The sequence below is a fragment of the Hyperolius riggenbachi genome, chromosome 5 (genome assembly GCF_040937935.1).
Source record: "Hyperolius riggenbachi isolate aHypRig1 chromosome 5, aHypRig1.pri, whole genome shotgun sequence".
NCBI classification, from domain to species: domain Eukaryota; kingdom Metazoa; phylum Chordata; class Amphibia; order Anura; family Hyperoliidae; genus Hyperolius; species Hyperolius riggenbachi.
In genome coordinates, this window is record NC_090650.1 from 286446784 (window position 1) to 286458726 (window position 11943).

The 11943-nt window shown below is 46.6% G+C and overlaps 2 protein-coding genes across 2 annotated transcripts; both read right to left on the minus strand.

The window, feature by feature from the left end:
- Positions 1 to 217: 217 nt before the first annotated feature.
- Positions 218 to 844, minus strand: LOC137519393 (octapeptide-repeat protein T2-like). Its single transcript, XM_068238347.1, has one exon. The coding sequence runs from the start codon at positions 842 to 844 to the stop codon at positions 218 to 220; it is 627 nt and encodes a 208-aa protein (XP_068094448.1).
- A 66-nt stretch (positions 845 to 910) lies between these two features.
- Positions 911 to 1702, minus strand: LOC137519394 (octapeptide-repeat protein T2-like). The gene has a single exon (XM_068238348.1). The coding sequence runs from the start codon at positions 1700 to 1702 to the stop codon at positions 911 to 913; it is 792 nt and encodes a 263-aa protein (XP_068094449.1).
- Positions 1703 to 11943: the final 10241 nt, after the last annotated feature.

An 11943-nucleotide genomic window follows, 5' to 3' on the forward strand; every position in this document is an offset into this window, starting at 1 on the left:
CAGCGTATGTGCTGATCAGGATGATTAATTAATAGTGCAGGCAGTCCAGTGCTGCAGAGTTCAGTGTTACACGCTGATTGCAGATGCCTGTAGTTAAGGAGCAGAGAGAATCAACTCCCTGCAATTTAGATAAGAAGCTTGCCATGGATGAATAGTTCTTGGTCTGTCCTCTCTCTCACCCTCCCCGTCCCACCACATGGTCTTCTCTCTCTGCCCTCTATCTCCTCCACAGTGAAAGGATGATGGTTGTTTCTCCACATGTCCCTGCCAAACGGGACTGCTGCAGACTGAAGTCCTGCTGATCTTGCTCTGTCTCTTGCGTTTCCCCATCTCGCTCTCCTGTCTCTTGCGTTTCCCCATCTCGCTCTCCTGTCTCTTGCGTTTCCCCATCTCGCTTTACTGTCTCCTGCATTTCCCCGTCTCGCTCTCCTGTCTCTTGCATTTCCCCGTCTCTCTCATGTCTCTTGCCTTTCCCCTTCTTGCTCTCCTGTCTCTTGCGTTTCCCCGTCTCGCTTTCTTGTCTCTTTTGTTTCCCTGTCTCACAATCCTGTCTCTTGCGTTTCCCCAACTTGCTTTCGCTCTCCTGTCTCTTGCGTTTCATCATCTCCCTCTCCTGTCTCTTGCCTTTCCCCATCTCGCTCTCCTGTCTCTTGCCTTTCCTCATTTCGCTCTCCTGTCTCTTGTGTTTCCCCGTCTCACTCTCCTGTCTCTTGCATTTCCCTGTCTTGCTCTCCTGTCTCTTGCATTTCCCTGTCTTGATCTCCTGTCTCTTGCGTTTCCCCCTCTCACTTTCCTGTCTCTTGCATTTCCCCATTTCACTCTCCTGTCTTTTGTGTTTCCTCATCTCGCTCTCCTTTCTCTTGCGTTTCCCCGTCTCGCTCTCCTGCCTCTTGCATTTCCCTGTCTCTGCTCACCTGTCTTTTGCGTTTCCCCATTTCACTCGTTTCCCCATTCCGCTCTCCTGTCTCCTTTGTTTCCCCGTCTCACTCTCCTGTCTCCTTTGTTTGCCCGTCTCGCTCTCCTCTCCCTTCCATTTCCTCATCTTGCTCTCCTCTCCCTTCTGTTTCCCCATCTTGCTCTCCTCTCCCTTCCGTTTCCCCGTCTCGCTCTCCTCTCCCTTCTGTTTCCCCGCCTCGCTCTCCTCTCCCTTCCGTTTCACCATCTCACTCTCCTGTCTCTTGTGTTTTCTCATCTCGCTCTCCTCTCCCTTCCATTTTCTCATCTCGCTCTCCTCTCCCTTCCATTTCCTCATCTCGCTCTCCTCTCCCTTCCATTTCCCCGTCTTGCTCTCCTCTCCCTTCCGTTTCCCGGTCTCGCTCTCCTGTCTCTTCCGTTTCAACGTCTTGCTCTCCTGTCTCTTGCGTTTCCCCATTTCGCTCTCCTGTTTCTTGCGTTTCACCCTCTCACTCTCCTGTCTCTTGTGCTTTCTCATCTCGCTCTCCTCTCCCTTCCGTTTCCCCGTCTTGCTCTCCTCTCCCTTCCATTTTCCCGACTCGCTCTCCTCTCCCTTCCATTTCCCTGTCTCGCTCCCCTGTCCCTTCCATTTCCCCGTCTCGCTCTCCTGTCTCTTGCGTTTCCACATTTTTTTCTCCTGTCTCTTGCGTTTCCCCATCTTGCTCTCCTGTCTCTTGAGTTTCACCGTCTCACTCTCCTGTCTCTTGCGTTTCCCCATCTCGCTCTCCTGTCTCTTGTGTTTCCCCATCTCGATCTATTGTCTCTTGCGTTTTCCCATCTCGATCTCCTGTCTCTTGCGTTTCCCCATCTCGCTCTCCTGTCTCTTGTGTTTCCCCGTCTCGCTCTCCTGTCTTTTGCATTTCCCCGTCTCACTCTCCTGTCTCTTGCGTTTCCCCGTCTCGCTCTCCTGTCTCTTGCGTTTCCCCGTCTCGCTCTCCTGTCTCTTGCGTTTCCCCATCTTGCTCTCCTGTCTCTTGCGTTTCCCCGTCTCGCTCTCCTGTCTCTTGCGTTTCCCCGTCTTGCTCTCCTGTCTCTTGCGTTTCCCCCGTCTCTCTTTCCTGTCTCTTGCGTTTCCCCGTCTCGCTCTCCTGTCTTTTGCGTTTCCCTGTCTCTGCTCACCTGTCTTTTGTGTTTCACCATTTCGCTTGTTTCCCCATTTTCGCTCTCCTGTCTCTTACATTTCCCTGTTTCACTCTCCTGTCTCTTGCGTTTCCCCATCTCGCTCTCCTGTCTCCTTTGTTTCCCCATCTCGCTTTCCTGTCTCCTTCGTTTCTCCATCTCACTCTCCTGTCTCTTTTGTTTCCCCATCTCGCTCTCCTCTCCCTTCTGTTTCCCTGTCTCACTCTCCTCTCCCTTCCGCTTCCCCGTCTCGCTCTCCTCTCCCTTCTGTTTCCTCATATTGCTCTCCTTTCCCTTCCGTTTCCTCATCATGCTCTCCTCTCCCTTCTGTTTCCTCATCTTGCTCTCCTCTCCCTTCTGTTTCCTCATCTTGCTCTGCTCTCCCTTCCGTTTCCTCATCTTGCTCTCCTCTCCCTTCCATTTCCCCATCTCGCTCTCCTCTCCCTTCCGTTTCCCCATCTCGCTCTCCTGCCTCTTCTCTTTCCCCGTCTCTCTCCCCTGTCTCTTGCGTTTCCACATTTCGCTCTCCAGTCTTTCTCTCTCATCTCTTTGCTCCTCTCTTCCCCTAAACCTTCCATGCACTGACTCTACCTTTATTTCATACCGATCATATTATACCATATTATATATCATGTATTTATATAGCACTGACATCTTCTGCAGCGTTTTACAGAGTACATAGTCATGTCACTGTCTATCTTCAGAGGAGCTCACAATCTAATTCCTACTATACTCAAATGTAACATCCTACCATATTATTATTATGTATTTATATAGCACTGACATCTGCAGCACTTTACAGAGTACATAATCATGTCACTGACTATCCTCAGAGGAGCTCACAATCGAATCCCTACCATAGTCCTAGTCTAATGTCCTACTGTATTATTTTTATTATTATTATGGATTTACTGTGTATAGCACTGATATCTTCTGTAGCACTTTACAGAGTACATAGTCATGTCACTGACTATCCCCAGGGATAACCACCCTTATCTCTCAATTAGTAAGCCTAACCTGATGGTTTCTACTAATTCCTAATGCTGGGAATACACAATGCAATTTGTAGAGGGGATTACAAATGTGCAGCTGTCACACACTCACACAGGTACCATGAACAGGTGCAATGACTGGTGGTATTAACAATGCGTGCGCTCACGTAGGTAGGTAGGTAGGTGCACTGAAAAGTGAACAGGTGCAGTGATTGGGATAACAAATGTGCAGCTGTCACACAAACACACAGGTACCATGAACAGGCGCAATGACTTGTGGTATTAACAATGTGTGCTCTCACGTAGGTAGGTAGGTAGGAGCACTGAACAGTGAACAGGTGCAGTGATTGGGATTACAAATGTGCAGCTGTCACACACACACACACACACACACACACACACACACACACACACACACACACACACACACACACACAGGTACCGTGAACAGGTGTAATGACTGGTGGTATTAGCAATGCGTGCGCTCATGTAGGTAGGTGCATTGAACAGTGAACAGGTGCAGTGATTGGGATTACAAATGTGCAGCTGCATGTCACACACACACAGGTACCGTGAACAGGTGCAATGACTGGTGGTTTTAACAATTTGTGCACTCACATAGGTAGGTAGGTGCAGTGATTGGGATTACAAATGTGCAGCTGCCTGTTACACACACAGGTAGTCACTGAATGTGCTGGGCCTGGCAGTGGCACAGTAGGAATTACCACCAAGAGGCCAAAGGCCAGCTGCTACTGACTGATAGGGCTGTATATAATGCAAGTGGGCCACAAAAAAAAATAGATCACAAGAACAAGATTAGCTCTCAAAAGAGCTGTTGAGGGGTGCTTTTTTAGCAATAAGAATCAGCAAGGAGCAAGCTAACAAGCCTACAAGAGCCTAACTAAGCTACAAGAGCCTTCCCTATAGCTCTCTCTGCAGCACCTCTCCCTTCTCTAATTACTGCAGGCACACCGGTTAATCCAATGCCTGACGTTGCCTGCCTTTTATAAGGGGGGGGGGGGGCTCCAGGAGGGAGTGTAGCCTGATTGGCTACAATGTGCCTGCTGACTGTGATGTAGAGGGTCAAAGTTGACCCTAATGATGTAGTACAGGGGCGGACCGAACTTCCGGAAAAGTTTGTGGTTCTCCGCGATGGTGAACCACTGAAGTTTGCCGGTTCCCGTTTGCCGGCGAACCGTTCGGGCCATCTCTACCCCCCACAGACCCTCCCCCCAGGTCATTTCTACTCTTTCTATGATGCAACTGACAACCAGTTTGCACTGCTAATCATTGCACATAGTTAAAGAGAACCAGAGACGAAGCACCCTCATGTATTTTATTACATTTATCAGTGGGAACATGACAGTAAACACCTACCCTGCTTTTAGTTTCATTCTTATCTGCTTAATTAGTCTATTAGCAGCTGTGATAAGAATCCCCGACTGGCTCAGTCTAGGTTTGACCTGGAATCATTATAGCTGAGTCACTCTTCTGTGGAGTCTTTTCAAGCCTAAGCCTGCCACCTCCTGGCTCAGATTTCCTGCTTTGCATACTGAGAGCTGTGATGACATGGGAGGGGCTGCTTCTGCAGAGAGAGAAGCTCTGAAACAGACAAGTGTGGCTGCAATATGATCTGTGTGCTCTCTGTGCACTCTGTCTGCATAGATAATGATGATGACTGCAGTTTCATTCCTATGAGAGACACTTCCTACAGGCAGCTGCACATCATACCAAAATGAAAGCACACAGATGAAAGGCTGCAGCAGCCTTTCTCATATAGCCTAGATAGCAGCCTAGTCTCATATAGCCTAGACAGCACTTTCAGAACAACTCATAACCTGGAAGCAGAAGGGATATGAGCCGGCGGCCATATTTGATTTTTCCTGGAGCAATAATGGATAAAAAACACTAAATAAGGCACACCAGAGTGGCAAAATTATCAGGTAGAGCATTTATTCTTTATAAGATATCGACTGATATGTTTATTTTGTGCGAAACGTTCATCTCTGGTTCCCTTTAAGGACAATTTGTGTTTTTACTGCTGAGTTTTGTGTAGCTAGCTATGCACCCCCGCTATGTCAGCATGTGGAATGCTGTCTCTGCTGTCTGGCAACAGACAAATCATTTCTGCACTGCTGCTTATTGTACAAAGTTAATGAAAAATAGTGTATTATTCATGTTTTTTTTGGTGAAGAAATGCTATTTTTGATGTTTTTGTGTGTCCTAGCTTATGCTCAAGACCTGTATGTGCCAAGCCCAATTCTGGGCACGACCCAGTTGTGCCTGGTGAAATAAAATGAGTTTGATTCTGATTCTGATAAGCATCAGACACATCCTTGCCACTTTCACAAAAGGCTTTAAACAAGCACATTAGGTGCAACATCTTGCAGTAAAATATTTTGGTTTCCAAATCATCTGGTGGGATTTGTCATGTCATTTTAGCATGGACCCAAGAAGTTGGCCTGGCACTGGCAGTAGTTCATTCTTTTTAATATGACAATAGCAATGGTCTTTCTGTGTGCACATCAACATGTAGGGATTCATGTGCTTCAAACTGCTCTTAGCTGAAGGTGACAAAGCTGTAATATTACTACACTCATTTTGTACAGTTTATTTTTTAGAAACTATGCAATCCTTATTTCATAGTTTTGTTTTGCTGTAAGTTACTATGCCACTTAGCTCTTTTTAATATATTACTATCGCAAAGTGGCAACAGCAATTTAAACTAAATACTGTACAAATGTTTTAACACATACATGAACATTATGGAAAATCCAAGTTAAAAATAAACTGTGAAGATAAACAATTTCATCCATCCTACTCCTGAAAAAATGTATTCATTTTTTTAGAACCTCACAGTTTTATTTTCTGTTTTAAAAAGCTAAAAAGTAGGTTTAATGCTATTGTCTTATATGATGATGATTCAGCTTTTCCCATAGTCTCGCAGTTAGCAATCATGTGACCCCCAACAAGACAAATTCAGCAATCATGAGGCCCCTATCATGACAAATTCAGCAATCATGAGGCCCCCAACAAATCATGAGGCCCCCAACAAGACAAATTCAGCAATCATGAGGTCCCCAACAAATCATGAGGCCCCCAACAAGACAAATTCAGCAATCTTGAGGCCCCCAACAAATCATGAGGTCCCCAACAAGACAAATTCAGCAATCATGAGCCCCCCAACAAGACAAATTCAGCAGTCATGAGGCACATAAATAGACAGCATTTCACATAAATAGGCAGAATGCCCCCTTAATATGGTAGACACCTCTCCCCTGGCTTCTGAATTTTCCTCTACTGGCTGCTGTGCCTGGCAATACTGTTTTTGGCTGGATTGGGGATGATGTGTGGGCTGAAAGGCCTGGCAGTGATGCTGTGGCCTGGCTGGTGATGATGCTGTGGCCGATGCTGTGGCTGGGTTGGCTGGCGGTGATGCTGTGACCTGGCTGGCAGTAATGCTGGGCTGTGCTTGGCTGGTTGAAGTAAATGCTGGCCAACTGGTGGTGATGCTGTTTGCCTTTTGACAGTGATTCTGGGCTGGTTGGCTGGTGGTGATGCTGGGCTGGCTGGCCTGGATAGTTTAGGTAGCGTCAGGTGCCCCCTAGTTAAGGTAGCGCCAGGAGTCCCCCAGTTTAGGTAGTGACAGGAGCCCCCAAGTTCAAATAGTGACAGGAGCCCCCCAGCTCATTTACTGACAGGAGCCCCCCAGTGTATGTAGTGACAGATACCCCCCAGTTCAGGTAGTGACAGGGACTCCTCAGGTTAGGTAGTGAGTGACAGGGACCCCCAGGTTAGGTAGTGAGTGACAGGGACCCCCAGGTTAGGTAGTAAATGACAGGGATCCCCAGGTTAGGTAGTGAGCGACAGAGACCCCTAGGTTAAGTAGTGAGTGACAGGGACCCCCAGGTTAGGCAGTGAGTGAAAGGGACCCCCAGGTTAGGTAGTGAGTGACAGGCACCCCCAGGTTAGGTAGTGAGTGACAGGCACCCCTCAGGTTAGGTAGTGAGTGACAGGGACCCCAGGTTAGGTAGTGAGTGATAGAGATCCCTAGGTTAGGTAGTGAGTGACAGGGACCCCCAGGTTAGGCAGTGAGTGACAGGGACCCCCAGGTTAGGTACTGAGTGACAGGCACCCCCAGGTTAGGTAGTGAGTGACAGGCACCCCCCAGGTTAGGTAGTGAGTGACAGAGACCCCCAGGTTAGGTAGTGAGTGACAGGAACCCCAGGTTAGGCAGTTAGTGACAGGGACCCCCAGGTTAGGTAGTGAGTGACAGGGACCCCCTTACCTGGGGCGGGGACAGCGGCAGCCGGGGGAGACAGTGGGGCACCCCTGGAAATAGACTGGGGCACCCCAGGACATAGGGCTAGCGACGCCCATGCCTCCAGCTAAATAATTAGGTAATCATTTTGACATTCATACATAATCATCTGCATTATGAATCCACTCTGATTGCAGGCCATGTTCTGCAATTAGTTCATTCAACTCATCAAAAAATGATGCTGCAGGTTGTTGTTGCAGACAAGTCCAGCTTACAGTTATGGATGCCATGACAAGCTTGAAGCAGCCTCTTGAAAATGCATACAGACCTTCAGTACTCATACTTGCTTTAAAATCTTTTGCTTATTTCTGCAACATTGGTCCAGATATTCAACCTTCATACGCACAGGCCCTGTCTTGATCTATCACTGCTATTTTTGGTGTGTGAAGAGTGTAATGCATCTCCACAATCCTGTCACTCTCTGACTTAATGAATGTGTTTTATGTTTTACTTCTGTTATTATTATTTATAAAGCACTGACCTCTTCTGCAGCACTTTACAGAATATATATTCTTGTTAGTAACTGTACCTTAAAGGGCGGCACAATCTAATCCTATAGCCATATCTCCATCATAGTCTAGGGGCAATATTATGGGCAAGCCAATTACCTTATCTGTATGTTTTTGGGATGTGGAAGGAAGTGCCTGGAGGAAATCCACCATGCTGCCCACTACAACACTGTGCACCATTATATGGAGGTGAAATGTGAAACTGCCTCGTGCATAAGAGAGCAAAACTATACTTGCAGCCTATCTTCAGTACAATTTCCCAAAAAGTACATTGCAGAAAGAAATTATGGATCTATTGAGTTACTGAATATTTTATAAAACAATTCAGTGTGTGTGTGTGTGTGTGTGCGTGCGTGCGTGCGTGTGTGTGTGCGCACGTGTTTGTGTGTGTGTGTGTGCGTGCGTGTGTGCGTGCGTGTGTGTGTGCGTGTGTGTGTGTGTGTGTGTGCGCACGTGTTTGTGTGTGTGTGTGTGCGTGTGTGTGTGTGTGTGTGTGTGTGCGTGTGTGTGTGTGTGTGTGTGTGTGTGCGTGTGCGCACGTGTTTGTGTGTGTGTGTGTGTGCGTGCGTGCGTGTGTGTGTGTGTGTGGGCACGTGTTTGTGTGCGTGCGTGCGTGCGTGTGGGTGTGTGAGTGGGCACGTGTTTGTGTGTGTGTGTAAAAATCAAACTTTGTGTTTGATCATGTGGTCATGCAAAGACAAATATTAACATTTTTAATTTGAAGCTTTTAGCGAGTGTCTAAAATGTTAAAATTAGAGGCAGATATAGGTTGAAAGGATGAAGAAAAAATGGAGTCTGCCAATGGTTAATTGAGCATATAGATTCCTAATGTGACAGACACTGCCCTCCACGATGAAGGATGACACTTCTAAGGACGCATTCTCCTTTGTTAGCACTTTAAGTTTAATGAACCATACAATTTATAAACCTGATGCTTGACAGTAATCTTTTAGTAATTCATTCAGATTGCGGGAAGATTTGAGATGCATAAACTATGCACACATATGTGGGTTGCAGTATTGTTTAGTGTCCTTTATTTAAAACAGGTATATGAAAATGATTATGTACAATATAAAAATGGTGGTTATAACTAAGTGCTAAGAAAACTTTCTTCAGTCTATTTATAGAATCTTTTTGTTATTTTCGTTGGTACTACTAGGCTATCACAATATACTGCTGAACCAGATCTAATGGGCAGTTGTGTTAAAACTTCATAAACCACAATGGATGGAGTGCATGCACTATACTTCATTAAGCAGAATTATATGTGTAAAGTCTTATGGCCCATACTCACGAGGGACTTTTGTCGCCTCAACACGCGGCGCGCGCGTGTTGCGGCGACAGGTCGCCCGTGAGTATGGGCCGTCGCACGCGCGCGCGCCCCCGAACTGTCGCCCGTCGCAATGGCGACAGTCGCCGCTGCCCCCCCGCCGCAACTGTCGCTAGTCCGCGTGAGTACGCGGACTAGCGACAGCAACCTCCATTGAGGTTCACAGACCTTCCGGTGAGCTTCCGGCGGGGGGAGGAGGAACGTCAGCGACAGCTTCCGCCTTGCCGCTGGTCCCTCTTCCGCATGTGTACGCGGAGGGACCTGGCGAGAAGCTGTCGCCGGCCTGTCGCCCACACGCTCACGTGTGCTGGCGACAGGCGAGTTTTGCAGCCCGTGAGTACGGGCCTTAACCCATGATGAGTAGAGCATAATGCATTGCAAGTAATGTTTTGCATTCTGCTCTTCGTACAGTAAGATTGTACACATGTTATTCTGCTTAATGAAGTTAAGAGCAAACATCCAATTAGATCTGATTTACTAAGGTTACTAAATGTAATTCCTCTTTTGTTTCTTGTTTTTTTTAAACATTTCTTGTCTTCCCAAGAAAATTGCTTCCCTTTTTCTTTTGTTCTTGTCTTGCTCCTCCCCCTCCATGTGCGCTGCCTAAGCATTTCCTATTGTTTGGATGCACATGGCTTATGTTGCATAGTGCACAGACGCTTCACTCTTTGTACCTCTGTTCCTATTTTTGTATCTATACCCTCAGGTCTCCCTTTGTCTCTTTTGGTTTTTATTTCCTTTTCCCCTTTATTTCTTCACTGTCACTTTATTTTTGTCCCTTTCTGGTACGGACACCATATGCTGTAGCCTTATTTGGCCACTAGATGGAGTGGTTTCACTCCATCCAGATTTTTTGCATATGCATGACGCCCACCAATGGGTGAAGGCATCAGCAACGTATGTGTACAGGAAGTGGCCTTCTTGCGCTGCCCCACTGGTGCGCATATGCATTCCAGTGGAAGACGTAACCTACAAAGGAGAAGGATGGGCGGAGCCAATAGCATCAAGATGCCATATGCTGGACTTCTGGCTACATATACCGGAAGTAAACGTGTACTGCTGTGCAGCCTATGTAAAAGCACAATTTGCTCAAAACGGCCATCAGTGTTCAGTGCCCAGCACCCTCCTCAATTGACTTGTTGTTGCCTGTTTTGACCACTTGTACACACTTCATGGAATAAAGCAAGATTCAGCAGTGCGGCTTTCCCATTTCTTCTTTCACATTGTATCGATAAACATTATGCTGCATATGAACCACAGTAAATAAGACACCACATATTAAATGAGAGCAGTGTGGGACACAACTGGTGGTCACTGGGAAGAACACAAAAGGTAGTGGGGCTCTAGCAGAAAGTGGAGAGAAGCAGAGAGCACCATGGGGCTAGAGATGGCCCGAACCTCCGATTTTAGGTTCTCGAGCCCGGTTCGCGAACCTCCGAAAACGTTCGCGAACCGCCATAGACTTCGATGGGGAGGCAAACTTTGAAAACTAGAAAAAATTATGCTGGCCACAAAAGTGATGGAAAATATGTTTCAAGGGGTCTAACACCTGGAGGGGGGCATGGATTAGTGGGATAAATGCCTAAAGTCCCGGGGAAAAAATCTGGATTTGACACAAAGCAGCGTTTTAAGGGCATAAATCACATTCACTGCTAAATTGCAGGCCTAAACTACTGCATGTGTAACATCAATCAGGGAGTGTAATTCTTCCACCCTCCTCCCTTGAACCTCAGTATGAATCCAAACAGTATACATGTACAGTACATCTGTACACTCATCATAGAAAAATGTCAGCCAAAATTATAAAAAAAATTATTGTTTGGGCCAACTTTAATCTACAAGTCCACAGTGGTAATTAATGGATTACTGGTCTAGACCAGTGGTGCTCATAACGAGCTCATGATCACGAGTATCTTGTGATCACAGGCTGCTTTTTGAAATCACAAGTTCATGATCGGCATCCATGATCAGCTCTCGATCACGAATGCTGATCATGAATGCACTCGTGAACGCACTCATTATCCGACTCGTGATTACAAGTTACTCGGGATCACGAGTCGGTATTCCTGATTAAAAACCTGCAAAGCCCTCTTACATGCTAGAAACACCAAATCTTCAGGATATCTTAAGAAGAACAACGGGAACCTTATAGTTTTTGAGAAAATCAATTTTAAAGTTTCAAAGAAAAAAAGCAGTGAATGTTAATGTAGCAAACCTAACGGTAGTGTAAATTTACATATATCAAAAGAAAGAGCAATTAATTTCATGACGCTTTGGCCAGGGATTGCTATACAGCCACAATATGGCTATATTCCTGGCATCTTTTCCGAGCTCTCTGTTGGTGGGGTGTTTATTTTTTTTTATCAATATTTATGTTGTTTATTTTTAAATAAATGTACCTGTTTTTGTATTGTTTTCCCTTCCCTCCCCGCAGTGAGACAATCATGGCAATCGGCTCTCATAGGCTTCAGCTCTCTTGTGCCCCAGGGGGACAGCCATGTGACAGCCAGCGAAACCGCCATCTTTTGACTTAGTACTGCAGATTGCAGCGCTGTACTTAGTCAAAAGATGGCGGTTTCGCTGTCTAACAGTCTCCAGAGCATCGATTGCTGCTCGGAGACTGAAGGCATGGCAGAGCTCTGCCCCTGAAGCAGGAGATGCACGCACAGCCTGCGTGCTATCTCCTGCAGTAGCCGGTCCCAGGAGTTGATGTCAATT